Below are 21737 nucleotides of genomic sequence, written 5' to 3' on the forward strand. Positions count from 1 at the left end.
CTGCTGCATTTGCTCCTATTTTGCCCCCCCCCCCCCCCCCCCCATCAGGAAGCAGACCGTTTTTGCCGTCCAATGTGAGACCAGGTTTGGTGTGGCGTAGTAAAATGGCGTGTCAGCCACTTGGCTGTCTGGGTGCGACCAGCAACACGTAGGGATGTCGTCCAGTCGAGCTATTTGGACGCCATCATTTTCACCATCGGCTCAGATTGGGGGGTTTTTTTTCGGGGGGGGGGGGGGGGTAAGCCTCTGCTTTACCTCGGATCATATCGAGCTTCTTTTCAGCCTTCTTGGCTCCACTTTTCTCTCCCTGTATCCCTTCTTCTGCCTGAGTGGGTGGATGGAGTGAGAGGAGAGAGAGAGAGAGAGAGAGAGAGAGAGAGACGGGGATCAGGGAATTTATTGTGTTTGTTAACGACCCCAGATGAAAGCCTGAGTGCGATTGTAAAACAGATGTAATACCCTTACAGCTGCTCCATTGGCCGCTAATCCTTTTGACTAATGCCCCACTCTCCACATGCACACACTTCCATCAGTCCCCTACACCTTTACTGCCCCCCCCCCCCCCATCATCTACCTCTGTGACCCCCTGGCTCATGTTACCAGCTGCTCACCTCCCCCTTCAGAGACCCCCATTGTTCCACCGCGACCCGAATCCCCCCAAATGCTAATGACACGTTGTCACTCTGCATACAAACAAAATGACATGACATATTGCAATTACGGGTCTGGGTAACTCGGGAATGGAAGTGGGGGGGGGGGCAGGAAGGGGTCCGGACAAAGCAGGCACAGACTTGGTTCAGGGTCTGTTTGGGGTCTCCTCTGACAAGGATTCAAACATTTCTTGCTGATTTATTTTTCCAGCATGCATTTTCTCAGTGGCCATCCCTGTGAATTTAGCCTCCCTCCTCAGGAGACAAGCCACCGGCCGGCGCTGCAGCTCCTTCCTCCTCCTCCTCCTCCTCCTCCTCCTCTCTCTGAGCATGTGTTTGTTTTACTTGGCCGCGGACTCCCTGTAAGCTATATACATTTTAAACATTTTAACTCGCAGCTACCCCGAGGCAGACGTGACCTTTTATGACTTTTAAAAGCCAAGCACCGAACTCAGTTGTGCCCCCCCCCCCTCCCTCCCTCCTCCACTACTTACCTCTCTACTCCTACTCCTGAGGGCAACGTCTGTTGTCGAGCCGCCATGTTACCCCATTCATCCATCTACCCGATCATGCATTCATCACTGTCACCATCACATCCGTCTTACCTTGTGCCGACAAACGGGGGGCCCCTTGGGGGGGGGGGGGGGGGGGGGGGGTTCCACTCTAGAGCCACTTGGGCTCCCAGAAAGCAACGGGCCCCTGCACTCATGCTCAATAAACAAACACAGAGCCACTCAAGAAACCCGGGGCCTCTCCGGCGACAAGCAGTTCTATTTTGCTCTGGAAAGAATCACCAGTGTCAGAGGTTTCAAATCGGGAGGGGCTGAGAGACTTTTGTTTATGAGAAGGGAGCCCCCCCCCCCCCCGCGCGTTCATGTCAGTTTAACATATTTCATCTTAACAGCAATTACTCTTGTCGTCTCCGTGTCGGTTCTTCATTTGGACACACTCCCTGTTTCCATGCTTTGATTTGGCTTCTTTAGGAAGGAAGGCTGCATCAGCCGCACACTTCCTGCTTCCTGTTGTGTCCAGCAAAAAACAAAAATCCAAAGTCCCCCCCCCCCCCTTCTCCGTGGGACCAAAGAGGTTACGTTTGCTTCATTTCTTTGCCCTCGTGTCGAGTCATCCCAGTTTTGCTGTCATTGAGACGCTGAATGTTCAGGATGAACTCACTTTTTCACGTTTGTGACGGTGAACAGAGGCTGAATCTGCAGCTGCAGGAGCACGCAGGCCTCCCGATGGCCGGTGCGCGCTGGAATGCATCTTGATGATGGAGGCGGCCCTCATTGAGACCGTCGTCTCCGCAGGCCTGACCGCCAGGCATTAAGGCCGGCACAGAAGGAGACTAGCGCCGATTCCGTTGCCATGTGGCATTTTAGCTATTCTCATCTGTAATACTTGTGTGTGTGTGTATGTGTGCGTGTCCCCCCCCGCCCTCTTTCAGCACTTGAATGGCATGGCATTCTGCTTGCCGGCTGGTCAGTGGTGAATAGCAATGTTAATGGTGTTTTTTTTCCAGAGGACTGGGAGGAGAGAAAGGACTGGAGGAAGGAATGTGAGGATTATGAGGAGGAGAGGTTTGGATTGGGGTCTGAGCAGCAGCTGTTACCCCATCTCAATGGAGCGGGTCCACTCTGACCCGTCTCTTTTCTTTCCCCCCCCCCTCCATGTTTTTCGGATACAGTATTCCTCTTTCTTTCTTCGGCCTTCTGTTCCACCTCCAACCGCTGCCTTGCCTTAATGAGGAGCCGTAGACGGGGGGGGGGGGGGGGGGGGGGGGGAGATGCTGCCTGCAGGGGGAGGATTGGGCAACAGCGTGGAAGCCTATTGGGCAAACTGACATTTTTTTCTTGTGCTGAGTTTGTTTCGTTCCAACACTGTTGCCATGCTCTTCAGTTCGCACACGCACACACACACACACACACACACACACCTCCTCGCAGTGTTTGAGCTGTCAACCGCAAAATAGAAGGCGCTGAATGGATGAAAACTCACGGCCCGTCGGGTAAGCCCCCCCCCCCCGACATGACTTAAATGCAGCGGGAGACTTTTGATTTTTGTGTGTCTTCCGAATGAACTTGATGCAAGGCAGCCATAAAGACGGCATCTCGGAGTGAATCTGAATCTTTGTCCTTGTCTTCAGTTTTCGTTGCCTCGCTGGAATGAGCTTCACTCCGTCCTACGGTTGCATTTCGTGTCCTCTTTTCTTTCTTGTTGCCAAACTCTTTTTTTTTCTTCTTCCATGAGCTTTCTCTTTTCTGTTTTGTTTTTTCTCTGTTGATGGGCCCTACATGTTGACTGGCAGTTGCATTGTCAACAATAGCATCTTTTGACATTTGTCAATTGCTTTTTAAATACTGTGGGCTAATGGAGTAAGGAAATGTGTGTCCCTGCTACAAAAAAAATATAATTAGGCAAAGGTGATTAACCGGGTTTTTGGAATTTGACAAAAAAAACAAAATAAACCAATGCTGACATAATCAGAAATGCCATGCAATATTTAATATTTGCCTGTGTGTGGCAAGGAATACTTTCCACAATTTTGTTTTGTGAATGCAGAACGTCATTTGAAATGCTAAGGAATTTTCTTTTTTTTTAAATCAAAAGCGTGTTCAATCATGCAAACGTCACCTCAGGGACGGTGTCGGTCAACAAGCCGAGCTTGTTCAGTTCATTCATTCTGCACACACGGGCACATTACGTTGTGCTTTGTGTGCGCATGGAGGTCGAATATGAGACTAATTCTCAAGTAAGAGCAAATAACAATCAGATTAACTTCAGAGCAGTGTGACACATGACTGAAAATTAAAAAATCAAGATGGGATTGGCTTCTGGATCTTCTTTTAATTTAACCCTAAAATACATTTCAGACATTTTTACAGACTCCTTTATATGGGTCATGTTTTATTGTAACACATTTTGTAACACATATTAAATGAAAAAATGTGTAAAAGTATGAAACACGGTGCCTAATTTTCTGCCCAGGCGTGCAGTTGTGTGTGTGTGTAGGTGTGTGTGTGTGTGTGTGTGGCTGTGGTGTTACAGAATTGACGTGGCAGAGTGACATGAACAGGTGACAGGCAGCAGACATAATCCCTCCTCTGATGTCAGATTTACCCATGTGTCCGTGGGTGTACTTTACATACGTGTCTGTGTATTTTGTGCATGCATACATACATGGGTGTGGGTGCATGGCACACACACATGCACGTCAGCAGGAACCATCGGTAGCTGTCTCGTTTTCCCTGTCCTTTACGTGCACTCGCTTCAACATTTCACACCACATTAAGTTCAGATTTCACTTTCACTGGGTGCTCTAGCTGCATTATTTTATTATGGATGTAGGATGTGTGAAATGAGGCGGTGGTGCAGCTTCAAAGTCTGTCCACCGATGTCTGACAGAGGCGCCGACGGAAGCTCTACTTTCAGGGTCTTGACTTCTGCTTGTCGGTGTTCTCCTAATTTTGTTGACTTTTTTTTAATAACTTCCGGTCCTGGAATGTGACATGACTGGTTGAAGAGAAAAGGAGCGGCCTCTGAAATGGAGAGTGTTTAAAGGGGTAGACGCTCGCAGCCTCATGGGTAGCACGGGTACTGCTAACCATGCTGTGATTTTGGTGACACTACAGTGTCTAAAAATGAAGTTCTGTGTCGTGTCTCTCTTTGCTGTTGCAGCGGTTTTAGCAATTTGCAGACGGTCCCTTTGCACTCGTCTCACAGCCGGCTGCACGTAGACGGCGATGTTATTTCTGCACATTGTCTACTTTACAACGATGGGAAAGAGGCATCGCTTTTGATTTTGAAAATGTATCACCAATGAGTTATCGATGCAGGAAGTCCGAATGTGTTGATATATTTCCAACTTTACCAAACCATCAGACACTATATGAGGGGTGTCTGAGCGACATCATTATCCCATTCACTCTGCTCTGGCTTTCCCTCTCTTGCGGAACAAGCCTTGCTTAAATCTCCGCCCGCCACGCGGCAGCAGTTTTAATATGCAACACTAATTAGACGAATCCTCGAGGCAACAGAATTGAATTCTAAGCTTTTTTCCCGGACTCACTATTGCGTCTTTATTGTCTTAACCTCCTAAAGTCTTTCTGTGTTTTGCAGAATGTCAGGCTGGCTCCTTCAAAGCGGTAGCGTCTAATGATATGTGTGAGCCCTGCCCTGCCAACACCCAGAGACTGGACTCTGGCGCCTCAGTCTGTCCCTGCATGGATGGCTTCTACCGCGCCCCAGACGACCCCCCTGCTGGACCCTGCTCAGGTACCAAGTCCTTTTTGATCTCTCGTGAGAAAACGCTGCATTCAGAAAAACTACAAATATCCTACAGGATGTACAGAGATTGAGTCTTAGCATGGAACTCAGTTTCCCTCTTCACTCACTGTGAACATAAAGCAGATGGTTCAAGATTCGTAATCTGCCCTTTTAATCTTGAGAGATTCTGCTTTGGTTTATGCACCTTTAGTCTCTTATAGCTTCTTGGCGCTTCCCAACGTTCCATATTGTTTTACCTACCTGTGTCCATCAGGTCTCCCCTCTGCCCCACGAGACCTCGTAGCTGCCACCGTCGCAGGAAAGCTCCTCCTTTCTTGGAGGCCGCCGGAAGACACCGGCGGCCGATCTGACATCACGTACAGCATCGTGTGCCAGCGCTGCGACGGAATTGTGTGTCAATCGTGTGGCGAGAAGATCCGCTACGAACCGGCTAGTGTGGGTCTGACGGACGCCAAGGTTTCCGTGAGCGACTTGGACGCACACCTCAACTACACCTTCACTGTGGAGGCGCACAGCGGCGTGTCGGCTGCACCGCCGGCAAATAGCCCGCCGGCCACCAGCGCGTTGACCACGTCTGTGCTCTACACAGGTGAGGGCGGCTGATAGGAGCCGGTGCTGTGCTGATATCTGTGCTGCGGTAATGACAGATTCTATCTTGTGAGGCTCTGAGACCGAGACCGGGACCGAGATGACCTCCAAGACTGTCAGTATATATTTACAGATGTTGGATTTAATTTTTTATTTAATTTTTTTTCTGTACCCTTTTTAATTTATTGTTATTTTGCATCTGTGGAGTAATTTATTTTTATTTTTATTGGTATTGTTAAATGTCGATGATTTATGTACTAAGGACTTTCAACGGAAGACCGCAAGGGCTTATTTGAAATGCTCCTCTTAGACAGGACGTTTGACTGTATTTGTACTGTAATACATGCTTCTGTTTGACTGTACTTGTACTCTAACATTCAATCTACCGGTAACAAATATATTCATCATCATCATCATCTCTGTTCTCAGATCCCCCCAAGATTACCACCATGCGACTGATTGAGCGAAGCGCCACGAGCTTGTCCCTTTCCTGGGACGTGTCTCCTCGACCACGGGCCCAGCCCCGGCCCTTCCGCTACGAACTCACCTACCGCAAAAAGGCGAGGCGTTGCTGTTTTTCTGTGCTAAGATGAAAGATATTCAATTCGCCTTACGAGTTCAGGAGCTAAAGGTGGCTTTGACAGGGAGCACTGGCTCATTTGACTGAATCGTTTCCCCTCTTCCAGGACGATAACCTGGATGTGACCACCTACATAGTTCTCCTACTTGACAAGAACTCCGTACAGATCAGTGATCTGGCCCCAGGCACAGCCTACTTGTTCAGGGTGCAGGCCATCAGCAGCGATGGCGGCCCTGGAGGGTCCAGCATTGAAGAGCAGTTTGAGACTTCCACTGAAGGTACAGAGGACAGCCGCCGCGGTTAAAGACTCATTTTCTGTGTTCTGGGATCAGACGTGTGTGGTTTTTTTTTTTTACTTGCTTTTCCCAGAACGCCTTTCTCAAAACAACACAGCAGTCATCTTTGCATCAGCAGTTGGAGGAGCGGCCATGCTATTTTTGGTTGTCGTGGTTCTGTTCCTACGCAGACGGTCAGTAAACGCCGATCTCTGCTGTTCCTTCTGTCTGTCTGTCTGTCTGTCCTCTTAATCAGTCAGAATGAACTCTCCATTACTGGCTTCCTCTCTCATTCTCTTGCTCTTCCTTTGTGGGTCCGCCAAATGACCTTTGCATTCATTCTGTCCTCAACTCTCTCTGTCTCTCTCTCTCTCTCTTTCTTTCTTTTCCTTTAGCCAACTTTCTCTTTATCTGGATCTGTGTCCCAGCGCTCTGTAGGGAAGCGTTTGTCTTGAATGCCCCTTGTCATTGCTCAATGGCTACATTCAAGAGCGTGTTGGGTCCATTCACAGTGAAATAGTCCAGGGTGGTACATTGTTGGTGATAAGAGGCGCTCGGTTCCCTCTGTACCAGACCGCTGGCGCTTTGCGAAGGTGACCCCGGTCTGCACTGCCGCCGACTGTAGCCTGTCTGTCCGCCTCGCTCCCACCTGTCTGTCTCCGCTTGGCAAACAGCCTCTCTCATGAGCATGAACGAACGCATTGCACCAATGTCTCTCAGGAAATGGTTTTAAAAGGTTGCCGTGATGGATGATATTAAAATGGCTTAATCCATTTGTTCTTTCAAAATGTGATATTCATATGCAAATGATATTTTTTATTTTATTGTTTATCAGAAAAAGAAACTCTCACTCCCGACAAGGACCAGAGGACACCTACTTCTCCAGCTCAGGTGGGCTGAAAATTCTCTAGTGTCTTTTTTGCCCTTATAATATTCAATATGTATATATATATATATATGTTAAACATGATAATTGCATTTTTCTCACAGAGCAATTAAAGCCTCTCAAGACTTATGTGGATCCACACACATACGAGGACCCCAACACTGCCGTCCTGAAGTTTGCCACTGAAATCCACCCAAGCCACGTAACCAAACAGAAAGTCATCGGCGCTGGTGAGTGACGGCTCTGTGGACACAATCGGGCCGTGAGGCTTAAAGCTCCAAGATGTTGAAAGATTCTCCAATCCCCAGATTTGCTGTTTATATTGTGCGTTTTCCTCGGCTTAAAGGGCTGCCTGACTGTGGCTACTTCAGTGAGATTAACATCGATTTGGCATCGATGCCCTCACACAACAAGTTGAGACATTTAGTTGTGTTGCAACTCTTTGCTGGGGCATCTACGTGTTTTGCCTCCCTGTCGACATGAACAGTTCAACAAAGAAAGTGTTGCAGAAACAGTATTTAGGAGGAAGATCAGAGCCACCCTCCTGAAAGCTGCCAGAGCTTTCAGACGTGGTACGTTTATTGAAGTGTGACCAACTTGAACCAACCGTCATCTCTCATAATATACCCCCTCCTGAGTTCCCACAGCCCTGCCCTTCCCTTTACCCCCACGTGACAGCTGATTCCCATCTCCAGAGGCCATTACCCCGAGTTATACAACTCCCCTCTCAAAAGTCGTCCAGAACACACCTCTGTGAGACGGCCTGGGGTAAAACAGCCGCAGAGACTTCCCCGGTTTAACTGTGCGGCACAGCTTGCAGCTAAGAACCCAAGAAGATATTTCAGACTCACTTTAACATCCGATACGTCCGAACTCCTTGTCCAATTGTTGTTTTCCTGCAGGAGAGTTTGGCGAGGTGTTCCGTGGCATTCTGAAGGCACCGGGGAGGAAGGAGCTGGCAGTCGCCATCAAGACGCTGAAGCCGGGCTACACAGAGAAACAGAGGCAGGACTTTCTCGGCGAAGCCTCCATCATGGGCCAGTTTTCCCACCAGAACATCATTCGCCTGGAGGGTGTCGTCACCAAATGTAAGGACTTCTGTGATTGCTATGATTTACTTTTCCAACTTTTTATTTTTTTTGCTGTATTGTGCCAGTTCATAATCCTTTTTCCTTTGTGTGCAGTCAAACATGCCATGATCGTGACCGAATATATGGAGAACGGAGCCCTGGACCGATACCTTAGAGTAAGTCGTATCACCTTGGAGGTGATGACGGTCGACCTTGTACTGTCGAATATTTCGACTGTCATGCTACACACTTACAACTCGTTCTGTCGGTTTTATCACTTTTTAAAAATCTCTTTAATTTGATCGCGCCTCTAGAAGTTTGCTGTGTTTTGTGTTCTCCCGTCAGGACCACGATGGCGAGTTTGCGTCCTTCCAGCTGGTGGGTATGCTGCGTGGCATTGCTGCTGGCATGAAGTACTTGTCTGACATGAGCTACGTCCATCGTGACCTGGCTGCTCGCAACATCCTGGTCAACGTCACCCTGGAGTGCAAAGTGTCCGACTTTGGCCTCTCTCGAGTCTTGGAGGACGATCCCGAGGGAACGTACACCACAAGTGTAAGTAAATAGGGGGTCTACCTACCACTATCTGCCTCTGTCTATGCCTGAGATCTGTAAAATCAAGTTTTGTTTTTTTTCTTCTGAACAGGGGGGTAAGATCCCAATTCGTTGGACGGCGCCAGAAGCAATAGCATACAGGAAGTTCACCTCAGCCAGTGATGTGTGGAGTTTCGGCATTGTCATGTGGGAAGTCATGGCTTTTGGCGAGAGGCCTTACTGGGATATGAGTAACCACGAGGTGAGTTTAAATGCGTCCGTTTCCTCTCGGGACCCGCGAGAGATGACTCAACTTCATCTTAGTTTACTTACCTGCAAACGTTCTTGCAGGTGATGAAGGCTATCAATGAGGCCTTCAGGCTACCGGCGCCGATGGACTGCCCCTCAGCAGTTTACCAGCTGATGCTGCAGTGCTGGCTCCAAGATCGTTCCAAGAGGCCGCGCTTTGGGGACATCGTCAACCTGCTGGACAAGCTGCTGCGCAGCCCGGACTCCCTGAAGCCCATTGCAGACTTTGATCCACGGTAACATTTACTGTCATTCCAGACTAAGGACTATTTTTCCAGAGCAGTAGCACGACTTTCTTGATGACAAGCTCTTGGGCTGTCTCATCAATTTATTTGTAGTGATTCTAGTATAAATGTCGTTTTTGTCCTCAGTGTCTTTGCAATTGGTTCTTTCTGTAAATATACTTATGTAGTACAAAGTGATATTTGTGAAGCAGAAAATGTATTGGCTGTAAAAAACAACAACAATCTTTAATGGTATTCTTGTATTCTACCATCATCATCATCATCATCTATATCGTCCTTGCGCTTGTTCTTCTTCGTCTTTTGTTTATTGTGAGGGTAAACCTGCTCTGACTTCCTGTATTTGGTCTCTCTGCAAGCAAACCCGAACATTGACTAAGTTTTGTTCAAATATTTCTGTTGCACCAATGTCTGGCTGTTGGACCTGAATCTTGGTCCTAAGAAGGGTTAGATCAATCAATGACGGTGTGTAAGCGCTGAAGACTTGACTGAGACTTTATTTTGACATGACATATATTATATAGTATATTTTATGTATAAATACTGCATTTAATTTGCATTATTTTGCATTAAAGGAGCTTAGTCGAAGCTGAGTACTCTATAAAATGCTCTGATGGGAGCATTTTCCCGAACCCAAATTCTAAAACACATTTTTACTTTTGTACACCCCCCCCCCCCCCCCCCACCACACTTATTTAAAGCTGGCTGAGTTTTAGACTTGTCCCTGCTGAACTAAGGCTTGAGTTGAGCTTGTTTGTAGACTTTCTCTTGGCTTCTTTCAAAAGTCTCAAAAACCGCTTTTCGCAGCAGCTCCCAGCTTGAGCTCAATTAAAAATGGGCTGTGTTTTGGGCAGATTAAGGGGATTGGCTGAAAGATGCATTCAAATGACCCGCTGATGCTTTGCTTGCCAGGCTAATGAAAGAAACGTGTGTACACTCCTTGCAGGCAGCATCTCTAGCTCTAGTTGTAAATGATTATGTGCATGAATGCATGTTCATGCATGTAATGGCATTAAAGTCAGGAACGGTGAGAAAGGACAAAAGGCTCTAATGCTCATATCTTAAACGACCCTCGCCCCGACTGCTCCAACTGGTTTTTAGAACTAACTGGTTTCCTGCCGGGTAATTATAGTCCTCATTTGTCTCTGTTGTGGTTAAGCCTGTTGATCATTAACATTTGGATCTACTTTTCTTCGCTTGCAGTGTGTCTATCCGCCTGCCCAGCACCAGTGGCTCAGATGGTTCCCCCTTCAGGTCGGTGACTGAGTGGCTGGAATCAATCAAGATGAGTCAATACAGTGAAAACTTCACCTGCGCCGGGGTTGTAAACATGGACCAGGTCCTGCAGATGAAGAACGAGTAAGTAGCAAATGTGTTTTCACGTTGGAGGCGGAGCTAGAAGTGGCGGAGATGAAGATGCTGAGGTTCTCCTTGGGAGTGACCAGGTTGGATAGGATTAGAAATGAGACAATAAGAGGGACAGTGAAGGGTACACAATTTGGAGACAAGGTCAGAGAGGACAGACTTTGATGGTTTGGACATGTCCAGAGGAGAGACAGGGACTATATCGGTAGAAGGATGCTGAGGATGGAACTGCCAGGGAACAGGGCTAGAGGACGACCCAGGAGAAGATACATGGACGTAGTGAGGGAGGACATGAGAGTGGCTGGTGTTGGGGAGGACGATGCAAAGGACAGGGTGAAGTGGAGAAGGTTGGTTTGCTGTGGCGACCCCTGAGGGGACAAGCTGAAAGTTCAGTAGTAGATCACTTAAAATAAAAATATTGCAGGAGGATATCCCCCCCCCCCCCCAAGATGAAGAATGTTGCGACCTTCCCTCAGTAGTTGGACATTGATCTTCTTTAAAATGCTTCCTAACAGCCAGCAGAATTGTTTGCGCACGATATAATCTCCAACCTCAGTTATAACTCGAGAAATGTTTGAGACGGAAAAAGTCCTGGAGGGAAGGAGGAGTTGGCTCATTTGTGGTGACGGTGGCTTGCGGTGGCTGCAGCCCTTACTCTTCTTGCCGCTCCGGTTTTTCTCTCTCTCCTCCCTCCATCCTTTCAATCACACACAGACACACTAGCGGCGCTGGGCAGCACTTTTGCAACAGTCCCTGGAAACCTCCACCTTTTCCTGTGGAGGGCAAAGGTCTTCTGTGGCTTCTTCGACATGAAAGGAGGGGAAGGAAAAAGAGAGTACAGTTTGTGTGGAACGGGAACAGCTAGAGGGGATTAAGGGACTAAAATAGATGGACGAGATCCGAAGCCCACCCCCCGGAGTCGGCACATTTGTACTTCTAGAAAGATTGAAGAGGTGTGTTGACAGCATGTAACCCCCCCGTGAACTTAACACAGATTAGTCGGACGCAATTGGATCGTCTTGCATGTGCAGGAGCGCCGAGGGGGGTCATTTCATGTATGTTCTTCACTCCGTTGGGAAACATTGCCCCAGTGAAGTTATTTTTGAATGAGCAGACACAAGGAACCCTTTGGTATCTCGCGCTGTCTGAGCGAGCGGCGAGGAAAGAGGGGACCGACTGTAAAACAGACGGCAACAAGTCCTTTCTTGCGTTTTGTCGTGTGATTTCATGGAACCCTGTTTCCATTTCAGGGCATCTGGTAGCACTCTTGGGAAAAACCCAGCAGTTATTTACAACCCACCCTCTGCTTGCCAGGCATGTGATTCATGGTCAGAAGGGGAGAATCCTCATTAAGCAATTAAGGCTGTAATTAAGGCTTTGACATCAGGCTGCCGTTTGTGCAGGGCTTTGCAGCATGTTCCCCCTGAAGAGTGCGATCGCCGGCCTTTTCCTTTCATGTCAGACATAAATTAAAGCCTCGGGAGCCGCAGAGCGCTAACTCCGTGTGCACCCCACCTTGCTGTGCTGGATCAACAACCAAACTGTTGAACCAGTGAGTGGAGTCAGCTGCCATTTTGTCATTTGATGAGCGAGGGATTACTGCATGGCTCCAGAGGCAGGAAGGATGTGCCTCTACAGTGTTGGAAGAAGTCCAAAATGTAAACGCATACGACATTACGCTTCTCTTATTTTTCCGTTATGTCTCTCTCTTTAACAGGGATATCAAGAACATCGGGGTGAGACTGCCGGGCCATTTGAAAAGAATTGCCTACAGTATCTTGGGGCTAAAGGACCAGACGAGCACGCTGAGTGTGTTTGCAGTGTGAGTGTGGCAACAATAAGGGAAATACATTCAGGCACTGAAGCAGGCAGCCCTTTTGAACTTGACTCTGAGCTGGAGCGAATCTGCACGGCCGGCTTTGGATCGGCAGTACCACGAGAACTGTAACATCCTTTCGGGGGCCCGACCGAATCTGATGGACTCGCTGTACATTTTTTTGATTTCTCATTCTTACAGGAAGTGAGCAAATATACGACCGTAGATGTACCACGGAGACTGCATATTTAGATCTCTGTTTTTTATTATCCTTGTGTTCTGCACCGCTGCGATCCATCGCTCGTGCATCAGTTCGGTTTTCTTCAATCTGCTTTCCTGCTTTGTAGAAATCAACAATCAAGGCAACCTTTGGAGTCACACCTATAAAGCTTGTGGCAGCAATTCTCAAAAAGGCAGGCCCAATAAGTGGGAGTGTTTGGGAGCCGTGGACAACAGCCCAGCCTCAGGCTGTCTTTATTGGCTCTGTTAACTGTTTGGCCAACGAGGACGGCGCTTGAGTTGGCCCAGCGAAGTGTAAGACATGGTGTTGCTTGGGTGGATGGACACAAATGGACATTTTCTGCTGGCTCTGTGCAGAAATGAAGCTGGAATCATACGTTGATGTGTTATGTGAAAGAAGAGGGGGGGGGGGGGGGGGGTATGTATGAGGTACTCTGTGTGTACAGACTAAGCTATCCTGGTTGGAACAATTCCCAAAAGACGTGGATTAAAACCAATGTAGCACTTTTTTTTTTGTCTTGGTGTGTCTCAGGTTTGCAAGAAAAGGGCTATGACACACAAAATCCAGGACAAAAGGAATTTTATAGACTCGAGGAATTAGAATAAAGTCATCAGCGCCAGCGCCTGGGTGGGAGGGGGGAAGTTTGCCACAAGGCACAAACAACAACAAGAACAAAACTTTTTGATGATGCTCCTTGTTGCGGTTGAAATAATTTCATTCAAAAGAGTTTGGTTTTGCAATTTCAACATCTCCATTAGGTTTATAGAAGGCATGCAAATAATCATTGTTGCTATTTCTGTCAGCTTGAAATCCGCGCTGACGGGATGAAGCTGTGTGCTGTGGCAATTGATGGCTGAGCTCATTCCAGACATTCAAAGCCATTTTAAAGGGCCTGTTTGTGGAAGCAGGGAGGGGAGTTTGCTTCTGCCTGCTTTAATGAAGCGGCTCCCCAGTGGGGTGACGAGTGTTTCGCACACGGTTCCTCCGGTGCTCTTAATTGACTGCAAATCGTTGTTGCTAATGTACATTTACTTGAATTTTTACTGTATTTTCAAATGACTTTATTAGACGTAGAGATCTCTCAAATGTGTCGAGGATTCATCCGAAGCAGATAGATCCATCTTCGGAGAAGGGAAACTTGTAATTAGTTTGAGTTAGTGGTTACAATTATGCTTAAGTAAAACCTTTTTTTCTTGATTTCACTGTTTGCCGCATTACCAACCCGATTATTTCCAAATCCATGCCTCCTCCTTTTGCTGGCTTTCCAAACATTTTGAGAGGTTTCTTTCTTTTTGACCTGTTGTTTAATACTGTATTTAATAGCTTATTTATTTTGTACTTGTATTTATTTATACTGATAAACACTGAGCTGGAATTAGGATTGAAGATTTTCCTCTCATTCTCAAGAATAAATAAAGCTCAAATGTTTCAAATCTGGGCTTGTCTTTCTGCGCGCACGCACGCACACACACACACACACACACACACACACACACACACGATTAGATTTCTATTGTTTAATCAAATCAACCAGATATTATACTGAGATAAAAGTGAACTTGAAAAGGTCTAGTTTGTATTAAACAAACCTGTCATTGTATTATTATTGCCTTGGATCATTTCCTTCCTCCGTGGACTCCTGCTCAACAGTCTGAGTTCTCCATTTTCATCCTGGCTGCTTCATACTGTTCTACTCATTGAGTTTTGGACGGGTCTGGACTGCAGCAGGTCAGTCGGGTACCTGGACCCCTTTACTCTGAAGCCTCGGTGTGCAGCAGCCGAATGTCTTCAATGTCTTACAGGAATGATCACAGACGTCCCAGAAAAGGGAAACATCTGGGCGGCAGCTGTTGTTGGCTCCATTCAGCAATAATGGCGCCTCCCCAGATGTGAACGTTAGTCATGCCGTGGGCGCTAACGCGTCGCCCATACCTTCGCAAATGCTGGCTATCTGTTGTTACAGGAAGTTTTCACCGTGGATATTCTGACTTTGATTTTCATCTAAACTACACGAATGAGCCACAAATTAGAGCGATCCCTTAAATCTCACGGATTTCCTCTGGAGTTTGTGTCAGCTGCCGGTCAGACCCACAACCCTGAACCGTCCCAGACGAATGTAAATGTGGTGAAACGCCACTCACCCTCTAGATTAGCGTGCTATTTCTCCGACACAAAACCAAAGGTCAGGAACTTGATGTGAGAGCCTCAAATGTCTGACATTGAGCAGGGTGTGTGAATGCATCACTTAGCTTGTTGTCCCCCCCCCCCCCCCCCCCCCCCGCATTCATGTTGTGCTTCACCTTGACGGATCCACTTTGCCTTATCTCACTCGCTTTGACCTTGCCGTGGCAGCAAAGTCCCTGGCGCCGCAAAATTGTGAAAATTATCAGCTTTGGTTGATTGACGCCAGTGACAAAGCCTTAAATGCATTCCTACGATAAGAGCCGCACACAAGCAAGTGGAATGTCAATATTTAGCTACTGAATAAATACGGCGGAAGCCCCCCAGAGCAGACGGAGCATGGGAACTTCGACCTCATGTTAGACCCTGACTTCCAGCTGTGTGTTTTTATCTCTAATAAAGAAATGGCTCGTCCTCGTCTGAGGTCATTGCAGGCTGAGGAGAGCGTTCTTGCTGTGACACAGATCTGTGTATTTTTGTCATTCCCTTCCATCCACAGTGGAAAAAGAGGAGCAGAGCCACACCGTCGCGCTGACTGCATTTGACTGACTCCATTTATGCAAATCCACGTCCCGATTGGCTGCTGCCGGAGTTTGGTGCATGTCGTCAGCGCTAACGTGATTCTCCTTGCTCTGTGGGGGGGTTGAGTGTTTGGAAGTTTGTGTCTTGTCATTAGGACTGTAAATGACAGGGATGCATGGAGAGGCAGAGAAAGAGCGGGACGAGAGAGAGGGTAAATGGTGTGTGTTGAGCAGATGGGGGGGTGGGGGGGGGGCTTTACTTCAGACCACAATAGCATGTGTGGTGATTGTGCTGAAGGCTTGGGGTCCAGCCCTCCCCCCCCCCTCTACTGTTGTATGTGGGGGCCACAGCTTTCGCTTTCAGCCCCCCCCCCCCTCCTCGTGGCTTGTTGGATGCCTTTGTTCTCAAGGTGAAGGTCAATTTGAAAAGCAACAAGAAGGAACACATTATCATGTATGACCTCGCCCGTATACCAACGCCTCGCCATCCTTTTCTGTTTGTTTTGTATTCTCCTGGCACGTTCATGCACAGACTTGAAAACCGACAGCGCTGTGGAATTTACATCCTCGCTACTTTTAGCAATGGGTTCCTGACCAGAAAACACATCCTCCAATTTCTGTCTATATTGGTCTTCCTTTCCGCTGCTGTTCCTCTTCCTTCTCCCCAGTGCCTCAAGGGATTTTGGAGATCACTCCGCTCCCTAAACTCTCCTCCAAGGCCCTCAATTTTCCTGTTTGCACTACATTCTCAACAAATAGAATCTAGATTGGCTTCATCCAAGATTACGCTCAGTCAGAGTGCTGCCAAAAGCTTCTCTCCGGGTTGGAGCACATAAAAAAACAAAACAAGCGAAGCTACTGGAACGAAATGCTTTAACAAGATAATGAGCGGCAAATAATTATTACCAGCAGTCGGCATGTTCCAAACTACGCTGCTGAAATTGGTTTCATTTCAGCGAGGTGAAGAGGAGACCAGAAACACGAGTCGCTGCAGACAAATGCCTAGTCCCTCTGCAGACGTCTGTATATTTTGAAACGCAGGCTTAATTAACTCCATATTCCTGCTAATGGCCTCGTAGATGTCACTCAGCACGTAAAGATTCTTAGCATCCCGGCCTGAACGCCGATAAACATCGCTGTCCCAAAGCTGCTTTTACTGCTGCAGGTTTCCAGCAAGTTGATGAGGAGAAAATAATCTGACTTAACCAGCAGAGACAAATACTACTTTCTGGATTCCTACTAGACCAACTAATAATTAGAGGTGGTAAAAGTATGCGTGATGTACTAGCAGGCATAGCACTGTGAAGGTAGAAGTACTGCATCAACTTTTTCTTTAATATAATGTAATATAACATAATAATGGCACAAACTTCCAATATTTACATCCACATTACAAAAACATGGAGGTGAAGTAGTTGTAGCAGTAAAAGCCTTTTGTGCGTCCCCGAGGATATTTATGTATGCAGGATATGTATGTTACTGTTCTAGAGGGTAGACAGGCTTTGATCCTGTAAAGTGAAGTATGAATCACACTTAGTAGAAGTATAAATAATACATACTACTGCACACTACACATAAAAGTCCTGCATTTAAAATCTTACAAAGCAAAATATTGTATTTTAGGCTAAGTGTTTGTAAAGCACAATTAATTGTGCTGTCTAATATTGCCTGTCAGTATTTTAATGATACTCTGCTGTGTAAATCAAGGAAGTCGTATTCTATGGGATCATTGTTCATTTTTAATCACTTATAATAAGGATAAAAAGGCATAAAATGGAAAAACTAAGTACCTATAATTGATATAGTACTTGAATAGATGTACTTTATCACCGTTCACCGCTGCTGACCTTCACATATAAATGCATTGATGTGACTGTAATCACCTTTTTAGCCAAGCTTGAACAGCAAACAGGACTTTGAGCGGAGGCAGACAGCGGTCCAGATGAATACCTGACCAGCTTCTCTCACCATGTTTACCATCAGTGTTTAACCCTTTAAAGCCCGCACCATGAAGTAATGTCAGAACACTCTCATTTTTGAACCTTCTGACAAATTTGTCCAAAACCCCCCAAAAAACATACATTTTTATAAAAGTGCTCTGATTTATGTAACTTTTGCAAAATCCGGAATTGTCTCATGGAAAATGCAGATGCATGTGTTGGCTTGTATCTATCAGCTTTTTCAGGGCGGGGGGAATAAAACTTGTGAAGTCGAAGTCTCAAAATCCTGAAAGGTTGTGTGAATCACAGGTAATTGCTACTAAAACAGCTTGACATGTATTTATCGAAACAGCTAATCTGACAGAATCAAATAATACTATAAAATATATCAAGTAAAAACTTAAATTATAGCTGTGCGGTCCTTCCACATTGCAACAAGACGTCTGCAGTGTTTGCGACGTCAACCGCAGGCTTCTGAAGGGATGTTTTCACATCTGGATTTAGCTCTTCTGCACACTGCCATTGTTGTAGGATACTGGGGCCAGGAAATCCACATTTGATTAAAGGTTAGGTCTGGGCAGGGCAGTGGGTTGAGAAGCAGCCGCCCTGATAGGCTGATGCATCTGCCGCTTAGGAGAACACGTCCCAAAGACACCAAGAGACTGACTGATAGACTTTCAACACAGGAGCTGAAAACACACAAACAAGATCCAAGTAGGGCTAACCTCGGAAAGCTAGGCTAAAGAAAGACAAGCAGCGTAAACTACGTTCAAGTATACAAGACATTCTCCTGCGTGCAGGTAATTGGTGCTTTAACATTAACAGGATTGTGGTTTGCTGTTGTTCTACATACAAGCAGTATATTCATAAATACATTTTTCAAGCAAGCATGCCAAACATTCCCCCGCTTCCCTGACTCTCAGGATTTCCTGTTTGTTTGCCCCTGATGGTGAAATAAATATCTAAACCCAACAATAAACAACTTGAGCCTGAGCTTTAAGACAACAGGTTGACGGACATAATTTTGCTGATCAAACAATAATTTAATTAAAATGAACTGAAACGTCAGTGAGATCTACTGAGATCTAACCTCCAAAAACATGCAATTTAGCCAATTGTCCACAGGTGGGAGAGTGTGTGCGTGAGCGGTTGTCTGTCTATGGATGGATGGCATTTTATTGTATCCCAAAATTAAGATTGCTTACATTTTTAATTTGGTCAGCCATTGTTGGAGTTTTTCTGCATGCATGTTCTCTGCTGCTGTTTACTTTTTAGTGCCTGCGTGGTATCGTTGACTCCTCAGGTTGTACTTTTTTTTTCTTTCAAAAACCATAAAGCCCAAAAGGTAAAAGCTTATAGACAACAACAATTCCATAAAAGAAAAAAACAATGAATAAATTGACGCGCAGTCATCATTCTTAATCGTACCCAGAAGGACGTGTCTCTCTTTGCAACTTAATGTTTTGTTTCTGCAGAGCTCTTCTCCATCTCCCTCTCTTAATTTCCGCCTGTCTTCATGTGTTCTGGAGGCCATTAATCGTCTGCTGCGCAACATGCACCCCAGCAGATAATTACAGTCATTAAACCAATTAGGGAGCACATGTGGGGAGGCTTCAGTCAAGCCCCCCAGGCTTCCCAGTCCTTCCTTTTTTTTTTTTTATCAGGATGGCCAAGGTGGTCTTCGGAAACTCTGAAAAAAGTTGTGAGCATAGAAGGGATTGAATTACTTCAGACCAGCTGCATTAATGCAATTTCCTGTTAGTGTAGCCTTGAGAGACCTTTCCAACTTTGCTGCGGGATCAGAGCCATTAGCCAGCAAAAATCCTCCCCATTTTCACATCTTGTAGTGCTAAGTAGCCATTTAGGTTTGGGTCATCAAAAATATGTGTATTCCTTGGCTACGCGAGCTATTTTGGTCCTTCTGTGAAAAAATAAAGAACAGAAATACACAGAAAAGCAGAGGCTGCGGGAGCAGGAGGGAAGGGAAGAGTTAACGTGCAGACAGCTCCGTGTATCATGTGTTTCCAGAGCTAATATTATGGTTTCATTGTGTCTGACACGGTGGGAGTTCTGGCAGAAGGAGGACAGAACACACAATGCGTTTAACTGTGACTACATAGCTGTTGAGTTAGAAAAGCCACAAAACGTCCCTCACACCTCCTCAGAAAGTCTCCCATGGCTCCTCATGTTGGGCAACAAACTATAGGCAGCTGAGCTTGAATGGGATCATTTGGACCTTTGTTCTATCAGACATCTGAGAATCTATTACTCGCTTCTTCCGTTACGAGTATAAACCAGGAGGCCTCTGAACGCATTAGGCTTTTGAGGATTTCACCTTTTTACTGCTCTCCTTGAGGAGCTCGAGGAGCCGTCTGAGTCGGGGTGGGTCTAAAAGTGTGCTGGTCTGTCCGTTTAACTTTGCAAGAGGTTAAAATAATAGGTTTTCTTCCCGTTATAGTTTAATTATAAAAGAAAAAGTGCGAACTTCCCTCATTGACTCAGACTTCAACAAGAATGTCAAATTAGGCCAGGGCTAGATTTTTATTTTTATTTAAATGACAGAATCAAAGAATTCACATTTGCATTTCATTCAAAATTGACCACGTAAAATGTATAAACTGCTTCATTTGTGACAAGCGTATATAAATGGCTGTATTTTAATCAGTATTGAAACACATCCTCTTCGCCTCGAGGGACCACGGCAATGAATGTCGCTGAATGTCTGTGGCTTGCAGGAAGGAACATCATGGTTTATAATGTGTACATGGGCATTAAACATTCATCCTGCGCCCTTTTCCTATACCGAGGGAAAAAACCAAGAACACACAAGAAAGTTGCTTTTTAAGCCTTTGGGAGCATTCTGCCCTGCTGTAATTAATCATTGGTGGAACATATCTTCTCTGAACTCCTGCTGCTTTGACCTGGTTAAGTTTAGGATGCATTTGCATGAAGAGCACAAAAGTACAGAAACAGAACATGTGCAGCTTTTGGTATTATTCTCCATGATATACTGCAGGAGATGCATCTGCTGCATTCTTCATTTTAACCACTAGAGGTCAGACCGATCCTGACCAGCCATGTCGGTCATGAGAGGAGGGCGTTTCAACATCAGCTCCAGGACCAAAAAGAATTTTTGAAACCGTTCCAAAAATAAGGATATTCCAATACTCCAACACTGTGTATTCTACAGTTTCCATGGGGGCTTTTAGGTTGCCCCAGGGGGTCATTGGATTCTTTGAGAGAGTTCCACTGTTTCTTAATGAGGTTTCTGGGTTCACTTAGCCTTTGAGACAAACCAACTGCATTCACCTCCAGACACCCACATACCCTGAGGATCCCCCGAATGCATCCTGGAACATGTTTAATCAGCTCTGTGAAGACATCCAGCTGTTGACATTTCAAGCTTTGGGATATCAGTATCCAAAAATCTACAGCTGCAGGTTTCCTGTTGGCAAATGGAGCAGAGAGATATGTCTGTCTGTCTGTCAGCAAGTTTACAGAAAAACTGTGAGATGGATCTAGTTGGGAAAAAAAATCTGAAGATTGGTCTTGGTCTAGATTGAATTACATTTTGAGAGCGATCTGGATAGAAAAAAAATCTTTTAACGGAGGCTTAAAAATAAAAATAATAATAATATCTTGTAAAATATGCATTCAATTCACTCACCAAAAATCACAGTCATAAAGGGGTCCGATATGTACTTTCATGCAAAATAACCGGGTCGCAGGTCATGCTGGAGCCTATCTCAGCATTCAATGGGCAAGAGGCGGGGTACAGTACACCCTGGACAAGCCGCCAGGTCATCGTAGAAATCATTCAAATGGATTTCACCTAGCTGTGAAAGGTTAGTAGTTATATCGGCATAGTTTTCCCTCCTAAAGTAATACATATTTTCATGATCAAAAATTAAATGAAATTCTTTCCTTGTGTGTGTGAGAGACGAACACTCTCTGTGTGCGTGTTTTACTTTATCAGCAGTATCAAATTATGTTTTTGCCCCCTTTCTCTCGACAATTACTGGAGAGAAAAGCTTTAAAGAACATTTAAAGAACAGTTTGGTTTCCACGGTGACAGGAATTTCCCCACAATGGAGGCAAGGGCACAGTTTGAGCAGGTGTTGTTGAACAGTCATGGCTAAGTTTCCCATACATTCACACGGGCAGCATGAACAGAGACAGCTGGGGCTGTGGAAGGATCCGTGCGTCTGAGAGTTTCACGACACTCTGTGTGTAAATGTGGTGTGTGTGTGTGTGT

At 46.0% G+C, this 21737-nt stretch overlaps 1 protein-coding gene across 1 annotated transcript in view; it reads left to right on the forward strand.

Moving 5' to 3' along the window:
- The window catches only part of epha2b (eph receptor A2 b), an 18945-nt gene extending 5695 nt beyond the window's left edge, over positions 1-13250 (forward strand). Inside the window, exons 4-17 of the mRNA XM_068745801.1 lie at positions 4767-4922; positions 5188-5523; positions 5952-6082; positions 6209-6380; positions 6472-6571; positions 7213-7268; positions 7368-7493; positions 8166-8351; positions 8448-8509; positions 8679-8888; positions 8980-9129; positions 9219-9412; positions 10622-10777; positions 12501-13250. Of these exons, the coding sequence (XP_068601902.1) occupies positions 4767-4922; positions 5188-5523; positions 5952-6082; positions 6209-6380; positions 6472-6571; positions 7213-7268; positions 7368-7493; positions 8166-8351; positions 8448-8509; positions 8679-8888; positions 8980-9129; positions 9219-9412; positions 10622-10777; positions 12501-12609 (2144 nt within the window). The 3' untranslated portion in view covers positions 12610-13250. The remainder of the gene's footprint in view (positions 1-4766; positions 4923-5187; positions 5524-5951; positions 6083-6208; positions 6381-6471; positions 6572-7212; positions 7269-7367; positions 7494-8165; positions 8352-8447; positions 8510-8678; positions 8889-8979; positions 9130-9218; positions 9413-10621; positions 10778-12500) is intronic.
- The last annotated feature ends 8487 nt before the right edge of the window (positions 13251-21737 follow it).

The sequence above is a fragment of the Brachionichthys hirsutus genome, chromosome 2 (genome assembly GCF_040956055.1).
Source record: "Brachionichthys hirsutus isolate HB-005 chromosome 2, CSIRO-AGI_Bhir_v1, whole genome shotgun sequence".
NCBI lineage: Eukaryota > Metazoa > Chordata > Actinopteri > Lophiiformes > Brachionichthyidae > Brachionichthys > Brachionichthys hirsutus.